The sequence below is a fragment of the Dunckerocampus dactyliophorus genome, chromosome 9 (genome assembly GCF_027744805.1).
Source record: "Dunckerocampus dactyliophorus isolate RoL2022-P2 chromosome 9, RoL_Ddac_1.1, whole genome shotgun sequence".
NCBI lineage: Eukaryota > Metazoa > Chordata > Actinopteri > Syngnathiformes > Syngnathidae > Dunckerocampus > Dunckerocampus dactyliophorus.
In genome coordinates this window covers 3,156,067-3,170,498 of record NC_072827.1, presented here as the reverse complement: position 1 = coordinate 3,170,498, position 14,432 = coordinate 3,156,067, and the positions used below count along the sequence as shown (strand labels likewise).

Sequence of the window (14,432 nt, the reverse complement as noted above, 5' to 3'; positions counted from 1 at the left end):
GCTGCTATAAAAACGGCCTCCAACACCATCTATAAGGGCTTAGTTCATCACATTGACCAATACAATGATCCCACAAAAGAAGGCAATTTTGTTTTGCGCAGAGATCATCTGCTCGATCCATGTATCCATGCATCCATCGACACCTCGGTATGGAGCGATGGCGACAACGAGGCCGCTATGTCATCGCCCCAGATCTCCACTGGCGAAGAGCTGGATCTGATGGTGGATGAAAATGAACTGGAGGAAGACATGGCGCCAAAATACTGCAGGGATGTAACACCAGCCATAAGCCCTGTTCTCCAGGAGTTAGGTCTTAATTTGCTCAAGGATTCAATCTTGGAACCCCAGGAACAGGAACAGTGTCTCCAGGCATTCTCTCCCACTTTCGTAAGCCTGGATGAGGGTCTCCTGGACAAGGTAATACAGGATGCGGTAAAAGATGATGGCACACAAATTGAAGATGTAGCATCGAGCCCATCATTATCAGAGGAACAGAATGCAGATGTGACACCAGCTCTGTTATCTGCCTGTGAGGAGTTCTATCTTCAGGAGGATGAAGATGAAGAATTTCATTCAGAATCAGCTGAATATTTACCTACCTACTTAAACGAAATCCATGACCAGAAAGCATCCAAACCCTTGTGTCCATCCCCACCAGAAGAGCAAGATGTGCCAGGGGACCTGATGGCCATGGCTGGAGAGTTCAAAACTGCGATAGATGACTATAAAGATCAAGATGAAGATGATCAAGCTCAACATGAGGTATTAAAGTACTTGGGTCCATCATCATCACCAGAGGAGCAGGGTACAGAGGAGGCAGTGGTCTCAATCTACACTGATCAGGTGGACCAAGAGGAAGGAGACAGTGTGGTGTCAAAATCATTATGCTCATCACCAAGAGAGGAGCTGTGTGCAGACGATGCTGAAGTCCTGATCGCCACTGATCAGGGGTTGGATGTTGGGGAAGACAACGTTGAACCTGAGGACTTGGCATCCAAATCCTTCAGCCCTACACCAAATGAAAAGACTGATGAAGAGACACCTGCCTTGATGATGACTTGGGAAGATTCTGACCTTGTGGAAAACACAGGTGATGTTGACCAAGAGAATGATATGGCTCCAAAGTCGTTCAGCTCATCACTACTACCGGAACAGGAAGCAGATATGAAGCCTGCCTCGATCTCACCTTGTGAGGATGTTGTGAAATATGGCGGTGATGATGAACTAGTGGAAGAAGTGGCATCAAAATCTCCATCACCTCAACAGCACAGTCAAACTACTCCAGAAGTGCCCACAGGTATTCTTGAAATCCCCAATGAGGAGGACCCGGCTGCGGTAACAGCAGACAGGATCTCTCCCTGCCAGGAGTCAGACCGCGTAGAGGATGGTCATGGAACAGAGGAAGACATGCTATCATGCAAATCATTGGGCCCACCACCACAAGAGGAACACAGTGGAGACCCTTTGGCCACCAAGGAGGACATCATTTTAAAAAATGGTTTAGGGGATGAAACTAAGCATCAGAAGTCAGCCCCAGTAATCCTCGAAGAGTACTTCAACGCTGCTATGAAGAAATTCTCCAACACTTTACTGGAGGCCTTAATTAGTCATCTGGAGACTTACAAAGATCCCGAAGCTGATATGCCGACCCGGGTTAACGCTCATAAGAATGCCCAGTCATAAACTGGACGACATGAAGGCAAACAAGCAAGACAAGGAAAAGGCATCGCAGTCTTCAATCCTAAGATTATCCGGACAACTGTGACCACTAGGAGACCCTCAAGCAGCAAAAATTGAAGTATTTTAACGACAAAATCAAATTAACTCTGGTTGAATCAGAGGAAGCACTTGTTTTGGTGTCCCTCAACAGGGAAAGGAGGAAACTTGTCAAGACCAAAAGAACTAAGCCATGTCACTTTCTTTTTGAAATTCCAGACAGCAAAAGGGAAGACCAGATGGATCTACCCATTTCTGCTAATTTGAGAAATCATGACCAGCGTGTTAGAAGTTAAGCAAAGATTCGTCTCAAGGACTCTTAATCAACCTCCCAAATATTTGTTTCAAATTTCCACTTGTATGATTAAATTAAACACAAGTATCTGTTTCATGTTGTTTCTTTTGTGTGTGAAAATATTCTTCATTGTTGTGATGGTCTTAACCAATCAATTGATAACCAGCTCTATCAATTATGTGAAATTTATGGCTGATCAATTGTGACTTGAAGCAACTGGGGAAAAAACGCTGCAGTACTTGGCTGTAACCAGCAGAGGGGCTGTTGAATCAGCCTTAACTAGTTGTCTAAAGAAGGCCAGCCAGCTACTGGAAGTTGAGCTTCATCAATGAAACATCTGTCTACTGGCAGCAAAACAGTAAACATGCAGAGATCCATTCCCAAAATGTAAATTTTATCCCCATAGTCCATAAGGAAAAGACTGTTGACCAGGACAAAGATTTGCTCAACAAAATGGCTACCTTTGTTCTAGAACAGGGGTCGCCAACCCGTCTTTCGTGAGCTACTAGTAGATTATTGGAATTTTACCAGTAGTTCACAAGGACATTTTGAAAAACATGTATTATCAGTGCCCTCACCCCTCAGAAAGCGAACAACAGGCACGCATTTTGCCCACCGACCACACCCGTACGCCTCGCCACTATCCAGGCAGCAACAGATCTTGGGCAGGTTCACGGCTTAGACCAGGGATCTTGGTCTCAAAAAGTTTGATGACCACTGTTGTAGAATATGGTTGGTGGCTGTAAATTAACCACATAAAGATTAGGATTACTACTACTAGATTAAGATTACAGTCATCCCTCATACTGTACTTGATTGATCTTAAAAGAGAAATTCATAATTGTTAATTGGTTCCAGACCAGACCGCAATAAGTGAATTTTCGCAATGTTAATGAAATGGAAAATGTTCATAGTTTGAAAACCTGTTAAAGACTTTCTAAATACAATCTTTACCTTTATTATAGCCATGTAGACATGGACTAACATCCCTGTAGTCACCTTTACACTCCTATTATTCTTTGTTTACACCACATCGCTCAACTGTAATGCGCAGGCCACAGGATCACTGCAGGGACACAAGAGATGGCCATGGCTTTAAACATTAGCAGAAAACAAAATAATTGAGAACCACTGCAAAAATGGAACAGAAACTGATGGCTAGTGGCCCTATACCTTTGTCTTTCAATACTTTTGACTAATAATATGCCACAGTAAACCACAAAACAGCAATCATTTATTCATTTTTGAAAAAAACACGATAGAGTGAGGTGGCGATAATTGAAAAGCGATATTGCGAGGGACTACTGTCCTACATTGGGTGATTAGGTTTCCCAGAATTAATCTTGTCGAGCAGGAATAATTTATTCAGAGCTGCATTAGACTGTTTCTTCAAACAGTTCCCCATTGACCTTCTGTAAAGCAGGGGTCTCAAACTCAATTTCACTGGGGACCAGTGGAGGTAGAGTCAGGGTGAGGCTGGGCCGCATCAAGTATTGGGAGTAGGGCTGGGAATCTCACGATACGATACAATTCACAATACATCCATGTGATAACACCACTGTTAGTTCAGTGTTGGTGTTTACTTGCCCCTGGAAGTATGGAAGTAACACTGAGCTTGCCCGGATGTTGCGTGCTGCAGTTACACTACTCTTTGATGTCCAGTCGCGGGCCGCAAGATACGATTTGGTGGACCACAAATGTTCCGCAGGCCGCGGGTTTGAGACCAACTGCTGTAAATATTACAAAAAAAAAAAAAAAAAAAAAAAAAAAAAAATATATATATATATATATATATATATATATATATATATATACACACACACACACACACACACACACACACACACACAAGAGATGGCAATTGGATAACAACATACATTTTTATTGTGTACAGGATATTTTGCGCATACAATAAACCCACCAACGTGCAAATGATGGTAACCTCAGGGATTAAAATGCCTGAGTGTGTGTGTGTTATTTGGCAGCTCACAGTTTGCTGCTTTGGATACAACACTCAGTTGCGCAATCTCAGTTTGTAGACAGCGGTGCTCCCGGCTCCTTCCACCTGCTCCAGCCTCTTCAGCTCGCTCAAGCAGAGGACATAGACGGGCGCCTTGATCCCAACGTTGGTCATCTTCTCCAGCTCCTCCCTCTGAAAGTCTTGTGTGTCTCCTGTAGAGGGCGCCACGGACAATTGGACTTCTTGCTGAATTTGTCCTGATATTTTCATGCATATGTAGAAAAAGCAACTGACCTGGATGCTCTGATAAGTACTTGTTCATGTTGCGGACCGCCTGATTGAGGTTCTTCAAAGTCATCTGCTTTAGAAAGGCCGGTAAACTGTGAAACTCCTGCTCAGAGACCACAGTCACACATCTGAAAACACACACACACAAATTGTATTAATTGGTGACGGTGTTATATCATAGTAGTAAACGTCCCTCCACATGCCCCATACATCATTTACGGGCAGGTAAATTAGTTAGACTTCACCTTTTGTGTTCTGCTTTTTCCTGTGGATGGGCACGCACGGTTGCCTTCTTCGATTGAGTCTGCAAGACGAGCTAGGCAACACACACAAAATCCAAAAGCACACAAGCAGGAGATAAGAGATCAGCCACACATGCATTAGCTGTATAGTATTTCCTGGCACTGCCTGAACTGTGCAGACACACTGACGATGGGACATGGTCCTTCAACAACTAACATAAACCTACTTTACAGATGTCTTGCGTGACAGAGCTGAGGTCGGGCATCTCAGGGGTGATGGCCTCATGGAACTCCCTTCTGGTGCAGGGGGTTCCAAAGCAGAACTCCTGCGTGGCTTCTCCATCCCGGTTTATGTCGATGACAGATGGCTCCACTGGCTTTTCGTCAAACTGGCGCGACTCTTTTGGCATTTTCGTACTACCCTGGAGGACAACATTGTGATCATTAAGAATGTTGGTAATCAAGTAGGATTTGATGTAATATTTGTTTCACGGATGTTGAGTGGTGCCACTCGGTAGCAACCAGCAGAGGGCACATGTAATACAATGATTCAAATGGTTTGATGACTAAACCCACTGAGGAAAGAATCAAACCAGGCGGTCCTGTTGCGCTTCTGTGTGTAATATTAATAGTCTTTAAAAAAAAAAAAAAAAAAAGAAAGTGATGATTACATACATCGCCACAGCTGGCGCACGTCACGCGACACTACGCACAGAGACTGAAGAAGCAGCAGCAAAGCATACAAGCGTATTCAAACGTCCGAATGCGAGCCGTGTACCGAAAAGTAAGTACAGTACATGTTGGCAGGTCTGCGATTGGTATGGGATTATTTTGAGCAATAAAATCATGTTTGTCTTGTGTGTGCTTCTTACACTTTGTAAAGTGTTTCCCAAAATGGACTCCAGGTTGGGCATCTGCAGCATCTGTTTGTCCTCCCCATCCATGATACGTAATTCTGGCACATCATACTCCCACATGTGCGTGGGTCCGCGTGACCCGTTGCGAGCTGGCGTCGGAAGTTCTAAGGTGTGACTGCAGTCATTTTGCATGATGATCGGCTCGGGACGCTGTGTGCTCTGTGAAAAACGTGTGGTTTGGTGAACCCTACAGAAAATTAAGCAAAGAGGGTTTTGTAATTTTACCTTTCGGGTGCTGATCAGACGATTCATGTAGGGAGTTTTGAAGGTCGGAATCTCAGGTGTGGTGGCCAGGGTGTTGGATTGACTCGGAGATTCAGAGTCCCCTTGTAGCGGCAGGGAGCAATGACCATTTGTTTTCTTTATCTTGAATCCTGGCGTACAAAACATAGGCGGCTCTGGAGACTCCCAGGTGTCTAGCAATGAACACAAATGCCATTTCTTCACATGTCATATACTGTACATGATGTGATTATTGTTTATGTGCTTAAAGCACAACGACGACGAGGCTAATAGTTGAACTTCTAATAATGGTATGGATAGCATGAGAAAGTGGAAAGGACTACAAAGTCATTTGTTCACAAGTACTGTATATTGCACAACACAGCACCAACAGAACCAATTTTGTAATTGTGGAAAACAAAGCAAACCACTCAGTCAGCATTAATAGTGCTAATGACCTCATTATAAACAACACAACAGGTGTACCACGCATGACTTTCAGCTGAGTGGCGCAACCAACACTTTAAAGCGCATGTAGAGGTTGGTGTTCCCCATACATTCACCTATTTGTGGAGCACACAAATAGATTTGCCCAAGATACATATTATATGGGGACTATCATGTCACATAAGGTATTCTGAGGCAAACGCTACATTTGTTTACCTTCTTTTTGCGGACTCACAGACTGAGGGTTGTCTGGTGACAACGGGAGGTCCTGTGCGGGTCTGCATTGGAAAAGAAACAGTCGAGAAGTGGTGACTTTAAAAAGACAATGAGAAGAACGGTTGCGTCTACCCTATAGGGTTGTTGGCATTCTTGCGGAACAGATCCATGGTGAAGTCATTGTTCAGACACATGGTGTGCTCGGAGATGCCGAAGTTGATCATCTGAGGCGTCTGCATCTCGTCCTCGTCCATGCGCAGTGCACATTTGGGAGTGAGGGGCAAAGGCGGCGGGGAGGGCATGTTGAGCGCAGGGTGGGGGAGGCTCATCTTGGGCATGTCGGGCACCTCGGCGCACCACTCCGCCCCCGCCAGGTTCCTCCTCAGCTGCATCTCAGACAGGCCAAAGTCCGAGAGACGGGGGGTTTGCATCAGGTTGGTGAAGGTGGGCGGCGCGGCTGCCTGAGGCGAAGCCGGCAGTCCGCTTATTTCTGCCTCCTCGTGGCCTCTGTCCTCCGTTGCAGGCGCCTTCAGACCAGACTTTTCATCTCCCTCCTCCATTTCCTGACCTTTAACGCATGTGCAAGAAGCAACAATAGAAGCATTTGAAAACATCCTTCATGTTAGTTCATGTTCATTTAATAGGGGTGTCACGAGACACCGGACGATACACGAGATTGGGTCTATGAGACTTTAACATTACTTTTAATACAACAAAAAACTATATGACACTATATTACAATTTAATTTCTACCACGTTACACTCTTCCACGCTCTGTGTGAACCAGGCAAAGAGACTGTACGACCGACAAAATGGCTCACTGTGTTCATGCCGTTGCTCAATGGAACAAACGCGCCAAGGTGCTGAAACCAATGCACAGATTGAACTCTCTTCCTGCCTGTTTGGAGGAGAGACAAGAAAAACGGGCACGAATGCACATGGTAATACATGAACTCATTCAGACTTATTTGTACATGTTTTATAAGCCCGAATGCCCAATCCCAAAGATGTATTTAAATGTCTTTTACGTTTTTTTTGCACAAGAGGCATGAAGAGGTGATGACGCAAGTGCACACTAAAAGATTACACTGTTTTAAGCCATAGAAACGACCACAAGGTGGCAGAAGTGCACTTGATAAGCGCTCGGCATGGCTCTTTTGCATGTAAACACACTCCACAGCAAGGAGGAAGTGAGCAAGCGTGGAGGAGTGTAGCGAGGAGAAGGCTACGCATTGTAGGGAAATTTTAACACACAGACCCGCGCGAACACATGCAGTTTAGTTCCAAATGTGAAAACACAATATTCTGTGTGCCTTGAAAGATCAGTCAAAACCGTCTAAAATGGCCGCTACTGAAGGGACTGAAAAATGGTTGGGATTGAATGAGTTAAAGGCGGGTCAGTTTATTTGTTTATTATCGTCTGAGGCCTAGTACCCAGGAGACTTTTTTTTTTTTGAACGAGAAATTGTCACATTTTAATCTTGCCAGATTTTGTGACACCCCTACCATTTAATATATACAGCGGAACCTCCACCCACTCAATGCAAGGCCATATAATTCAGAGTTCGAACATAATTGGAGGAAAAATACGCCACTGAAGTGTCACAAAACTTTGAACTATCACCATGTACAACATTCCGCAAGTTATCACAGTTAAAGCAGACATTTGTTGTTTGCAAATGGTCGCATTTCTTTCTAAATGGGAGGGGAAAAAAAAGAAAGAATTGTGAGTAAACAGCAGGAATCCAGGAGGTGTTTTTTAAAAAAAAGTGTAAGCTTTATAGAATGTTTACCGTTTGGTCTCCGGGCGTCCACAGGATCTTGATAGCCATATTTTTCAAAGTGTCCCTTCAGTGTCTGAATATCCTCCGCGACCTTGTGCTGCACGGCCCTGCAGGCGTCGATAAAAGTGTTCACCTCCCCCCTCCGTATTTTCTGCTTGGTAAGCGCCTCTTGCATCTGGCCCTGTAACAACAAAGAATTATCTTTTGGAAGGTTGGAGGGGTGGGGAAAAAAACAAAAAAAAACTAAGTCAAATCCTATGGGGGTTCTCACTTTATATCTGTGCCACCTAAAGAGAGGGAGAGCGCATTTTTTGCCTAACAACAGTGGATACGCAACGTGCAACACTATCCATCCAGCTCATTGTTTCCCACAGGGCTGCAAACTATTTGTGGCGGCAGCGGGTTGGGGGCCAAAAAGTGAGTAAAAATAACATGAGAAGTACAACAAATACATTTACAACAATACAGAGGGGAGCCATGGAGTCATGGAAGCTAGCTAGCCGTCTGGACACAAGCTGGGGTCTGATCAGCCCCGGCTGGGTCACCTGGAGGAAGGCGTATGATGTTGAAAGACCCGAAACGCCTTAAGATCCCAGGAACATCACTGAAGATGTGTCCAGACCAGGCATCAGTAGATGTATGCACACAGCGAATCTCTGAGTGATCAGTGACAGCCAGGAAAGACTGGATGACAACCATGAAGAGTGTGGTGACTACTGGAGAGTCAGTGACAGCCCGGAGAGACGGCAACCGGGGCAGAACGGGTCGGCAACCCAATCTGCATCCTCCTCCGAGGAACCTCTGAGGAGGAACCCAACCAAGCTACTATGAACCCAATGGAAAAATACCCCCAGGGGTGCCCGAGAGTGGGGGAGGATGAGCACCCCAGTCGGACGGATTCAACGGCAACAGACCCAAGCAACGGATAAACAACTAAGACCAAGCAGTGTACATGCGGTAAAGTCTGCAAGAACATCCGTGGCTTAAAGATCCACCAAGCGAGGATGAAGTGCCCATTGGGAGCAGAAGCAACACAACGCACAGGTGTTACACCTGGTGAGACGCAGGAGGTGCCAGGCCCGGAGTCACCCCATAGTGCCCAGTACCTCCAAGTGGTGCAACCTAATCCCTCAAGCATCAAGTCCGACAGGAGGCGGATCAAATGGCCTGCAGCGAGCATGACCTCACTTTGGCAACAGTTTGACGACGATGTCGACCAAATTCTGGAGGGATTGGCCAAAGGAGATGCAGACAAGAAGCTTCAGGTGATGACAGCAACCATTGTCAGCATTGCAGCGGAACGGTTTGGTGAAGAGGAGAAGAATAGCTCTGGAACAGCTTACTCAATGAATCAAAGAGCGGTCAGGATTCACAAAATCAGGCAGGAGATGAAAGCGCTGAAATCCCAGTACAAGGTGGCAGGACAAGAGGAACGCACTGGCCTTGCCCAGTTAATGAGCTTTCTAAGGAAGAAGATCCGAGTTCTACGCCGCGCTGAGTGGCATAGGAGAAGGCGGCGGGAACGGGCACGCAAACGTGCTGCTTTCATCGCTAATCCCTTCAAGTTCACGAAGGATTTGCTGGGGCAGAAGCGCAGTGTCAAACTGGTCTCCTCGCAGGAAGTTATAGACCAACATCTGAAGGATACATACGGCGACCCCGCAAGTGAGCAGGAGTTGGGAGAGTGCAACAACCTTATCGAACCCCCTGAACCAGAAGTGCAGTTCGACATGTCAGAGCTGCAGCTAACGGAAATCAGGGAGGTTGTCCGCAAAGCAAGGGCAAGCTCTGCTCCAGGACCGAGTGGCACTTCATACAAAGTGTATAAGAACTGTCCCAAACTCCTGCTGCGTCTGTGCAAAATCCTGCGAGTCTTCTGGAGAAGAGGGAGGATCCCTGACCAATGGAGAGTTGCTGAAGGGGTTTGGATCCCAAAGGAGGAAAATTCCACCCAGCTTGACCAGTTCCGCATCATCTCCCTATTGTGCATTGAGGCAAAGGTTTTCTTCAGCACTGTTTCCAAACGGCTGTGTACCTACCTGGCAAAGAACACCTACATCGATACATCAGTCCAGAAAGGAGGCATTTCAGGAATGTCAGGTTGTCTGGAGCATACTGGTGTGGTGACACAGCTCATTCAGGAGGCCAGAGAGAACAAGGGCAACTTGTCAGTGTTGTGGCTTGATCTGGCAAATGCTTTCGGTTCCATTCCACACAAGCTGGTTCAGCTCACTCTGACGAAACATCACGTACCCAGCAGGTGCAGAGACCTCATCGCTGATTATTACAGCAATTTCAGGGTGAGGGTCTCTTCAGGAGCAATAACATCCAGTTGGCACAAGGTGGACATCGGTATCATCACAGGGTGCACTATCTCTGTGACGTTGTTCTCCCTTGCCATGAACATGCTCACCAAGTCTGCTGAACCAGAGTGCAGAGGGCCCCGCACGAAATCTGGACAACGGCAACCACCCATCCGCGCATTCATGGATGACCTCACAGTCATGACAGAATCAGTCCCAGGCTGTCGGTGGATTCTGAAGGGGCTTGAGAAGCTGGTGGGGTGGACCCGGATGCGTTTCAAACCTGACAAATCCAGATCAATGGTGCTGAGGAAAGGAAAGGTAGAGGACAGGTTCCGGTTTAACATCACAGGCACAGCCATCCCAACTATCTCGGAGAAACCAGTCAAGAGCCTGGGAAAGGTTTTTGACTGCTCTCTGAGAGACACAACATCTATACAGTCGACCTGCACTGAGTTGGATGGCTGGCTGAAATCTGTGGACAAGTCAGGCCTGCCTGGGAAGTTTAAAGCCTGGGTCTACCAACATGGCATTCTTCCCAGGATCCTGTGGCCCCTCCTTGTTTACGCAGTCCCCATCTCGACAGTTGAAACCATGGAGAGGAGGGTTAGCAACCACCTCCGGAGATGGCTTGGATTGCCAAGGAGCCTGAGCAGCATTGCACTTTATGGAAACACCAACAAATTGCAACTGCCTCTCAAATCCCTGGAGGAGGGATATAAGGTAACCAGAGCCAGGGAAGTGGTTCAGTACAGGGACTCATGTGATCCAAAGGTGGCTAAAGCAGGGATCCAAGTAAGGACGGGCAGGAAATGGAGGGCAGAGGATGCAGTTCAAGAGGCTGATGCTCGGCTGCACCACAGGAGCCTGGTGGGAGTGGTCACACAAAGCCAAGCAGGGCTAGGTTCCTTTCCGTGTCCCCAATTGAACATCAGGGGGAAGGAAAGGCGACGCCTTGTTCAGGAGGAGGTGCGAGCAGCAGTGGAGGAGACCAGAACCTGCAAGGCAGTGGGAATGAAACATCAGGGAGCTTGGATGAGATGGGAGAATGCAGTCGAGAGGAAAGTCACCTGGGCAGAGCTTTGGAAATCTGAGCCTCACCGCATTAAATTCCTCATCCAGGCAGTGTATGATGTGCTTCCAAGCCCGTCAAACCTGCACACATGGGGTGTAGTAGAGTCACCAGCATGCCCACTGTGTTCAAAGCGAGGAACCCTGGAACACATCCTCAGCTGCTGTACAAGGGCACTTGGAGATGGACGGTTCAGGTGGAGGCATGACCAAGTCCTTAAAACCATCGCTGAGGACATCAGCTCAGGACTGGAGTGGGCAAAGCAGTTCCGTCCCTCCAAGAAAACCATCGCCTTTGTCAGAGCTGGGGACAAGCCAACTCCTGTCAGAAGAACAACATCTGCAGGCATACTGATGTCTGCAAGAGACTGGCAGTTGTTGGTGGATCTTGAACATCAGCTGAAGTTCCCCAGCCACATTGCCGTCACCACCCTGCGACCAGACATTGTCCTCGTGTCAGAGTCCACCAGGCAAATAGTGCTGCTGGAGCTGACAGTCCCGTGGGAAGATCGACTGGATGAAGCCTTTGAGAGGAAGCTCTCCAAGTACGCAGGACTGGTCAGCGACTGCCAGCAGGCCGGCTGGAGAACAAGGTGTCTCCCTGTGGAGGTTGGATGCAGGGGTTTTGCAGCCCGATCCTTGGCCAGAGCCTTCAGTAGTTTAGGCATCGAGGGAGAGAGAAAGAGGAGAGCCATCCGCAGTTCCACCGATGCGGCAGAAAGAGCCTCAAGATGGCTTTGGCTCAAAAGACGGGAGCCATGGAGTCATGGAAGCTAGCTAGCCGTCTGGACACAAGCTGGGGTCTGATCAGCCCCGGCTGGGTCACCTGGAGGAGGGCGTATGATGTTGAAAGACCCGAAACGCCTTAAGATCCCAGGAACATCACTGAAGATGTGTCCAGACCAGGCATCAGTAGATGTATGTACACAGCACAACGACAAATGAACTTTCTTCTGTCACCTTTTTGTTGTGTTTTTGGTCACAAACAAGATGGGGCCACATGTAGACCTGTCACGATAACAACTGTTGCTGGATGATAATTGTCCTACAAATGATTGCCGATAAACGATACTATTGTTGCATTATTTTGAGACCACTTTTTCATGAAAGTAATGATAATATATTAGGGATGTCCCGATCCGATCTTCAGGATCGCTGTATTTTGAAGATCGGATAATATCCGCTTCCGCCACAAGAACGGGACGCTCTGGTTGCCGTATAACGTTCGTAACTCTGGGCAACACTCCAACACGGTAGGAACGGTAATGCGCCTAAAAGCTGGTTACCGCTCGACTCCTACCACCTGCAAGAAGAATAAAATGCAACACCATCATGCAGACATGCCCGTGGCGTACCGTGGTTAGTTTCATGTTGGACATTAGATATTCGGTTCTGTAGCTACAGCAGTAGTTCCCCCCCGGACTGCTGTGTCATGGTGCGGGGAGCTTGCACGGGAAGTGCTGCTCTAACCTGTGGTTGTTTATATTATTGACCATCACAGTCAACTAAAATCACACCACAAACTGATCTATAACCATGTCAAATAGATTAGTCCTACCCTAAAAGTATTTTGCATGCTCATTTTTTCCAATATTATTTTTTATTGGATGTACTTTTGTTGGATCTTTTATTGGATTAGGGACCTGACTCACAGAGGTTTGTTACAAAAGCCAAACAATATTGTTGGTCATGCTGTGTAATAAAAAAGTAAATTCAGCAGTGCTTTGGTTGCATTATTTTTAATGCTCCGAGAAGCTATTTTCATAACCATATTCAATTCCACAAATTCATGTTCGTAACAGTCGCTTATTATTTAAACAGAAAAAAAGGATCGGTACCGGATCTGCTCAGCAAGACTATAAAAAAAAAATTGGTTCGGAAGCCAAAAAATGTGGATCGGGACATCCCTAATAATAGATGGCATAATGATGCGAGCACACAGCATAAAAAGCAGTAAACTTTAAGTTCTGAAGAGCATTTAACATTGCAATTGGAATGTCAAACATACATATTGCAATCTAAACAAACATAATAAATGACAAAAAAAGACAAAAAACCCCAGTAAAAATAAAAGATCATTTTTAATTTTTTTATTACACTTAAATAAAAAATCACAATATTTTGAATCAGTGTCACTTTTGTTGAATATTGACAAAAAACAGAGAGATACTCTGAAGTTGACATCAATGCTGATGTCAGATCATTTGTATATCCACTTCCTTCATTCACTTTTAGCAACATTAGTTATTTATATATAATAAATGTAGACAAAGATCAGGCTTAACTATACATAAGATGAGTAGTAACATTGATTTTGATGCTTTATTTTTTTTTTTCAGAAAATTTCCCACCCTTTGAGTCCCACAGGACAAAAAAGTTCCATTGACTTCCGTTATAAGCACAATTTTTCAACACATTGTAATTAGACAATATAAACATGCATTTTCTAATTTCAGGGTTTCATTTTGTCGAAAAATAGTCCAATTTGTCATATTTGCCACAATATAACTCATTGTATTGTGTATGTATTTTTCTCAGCAAAAACACTGACGTCATGAAGTCAAATGGGCATTTAGAGCAGTGGTGGCCCTTACGTCGATGGCGAGCTACCGGTAGATCGCCAAGGTAGTTTGGGTCGATGGCTTAAACGTCACTTTGTAGTCGTCATATGACATCAGTCAGCTGACATGACGCTCCCCTCCTGATTCGCGCTTGCTCCCCCGCAGCGTTTCAAGCTACACACTAAGATGCAACTTTCATCTTTATTATTGCGATCATGGATGAACTAACTCTGCGGTAAGATGCTTATATCTATCTATAACTAACTTATCTGTTCACTTGTAGCTGCTAGTTACGTAGAAAAAAAAGTGTATTGTTTACTGGCTTTGCTTGGCGTCATGAACTCTACTACAGAAATCAGTGTTTTCTACACGTTGGCTTCTTAAACTATTATTTCATGATGACATTAAAA

General features: G+C 45.7%; 1 protein-coding gene across 2 annotated transcripts in view; it reads right to left on the bottom strand.

The window, feature by feature from the left end:
• Positions 1-3,894: 3,894 nt before the first annotated feature.
• Positions 3,895-14,432, bottom strand: part of ska3 (spindle and kinetochore associated complex subunit 3) — a 12,505-nt gene continuing 1,967 nt past the window's right edge. The window contains exons 1-10 of one of the 2 annotated variants that reach the window (XM_054787887.1): positions 10,501-10,607; positions 8,097-8,268; positions 6,436-6,871; positions 6,304-6,365; positions 5,644-5,834; positions 5,374-5,577; positions 4,729-4,923; positions 4,505-4,575; positions 4,266-4,387; positions 3,895-4,183 (exon numbers count right to left, since the gene is read on the bottom strand). In XM_054787887.1, coding sequence (XP_054643862.1) covers positions 4,026-4,183; positions 4,266-4,387; positions 4,505-4,575; positions 4,729-4,923; positions 5,374-5,577; positions 5,644-5,834; positions 6,304-6,365; positions 6,436-6,871; positions 8,097-8,268; positions 10,501-10,593 — 1,704 coding nt within the window. In that variant the 5' untranslated portion in view covers positions 10,594-10,607 and the 3' untranslated portion in view covers positions 3,895-4,025. Of the gene's footprint in view, positions 4,184-4,265; positions 4,388-4,504; positions 4,576-4,728; positions 4,924-5,373; positions 5,578-5,643; positions 5,835-6,303; positions 6,366-6,435; positions 6,872-8,096; positions 8,269-10,500; positions 10,608-14,432 lie in introns of those variants that run through there. The other variant, XM_054787886.1, reaches the window with a different exon arrangement.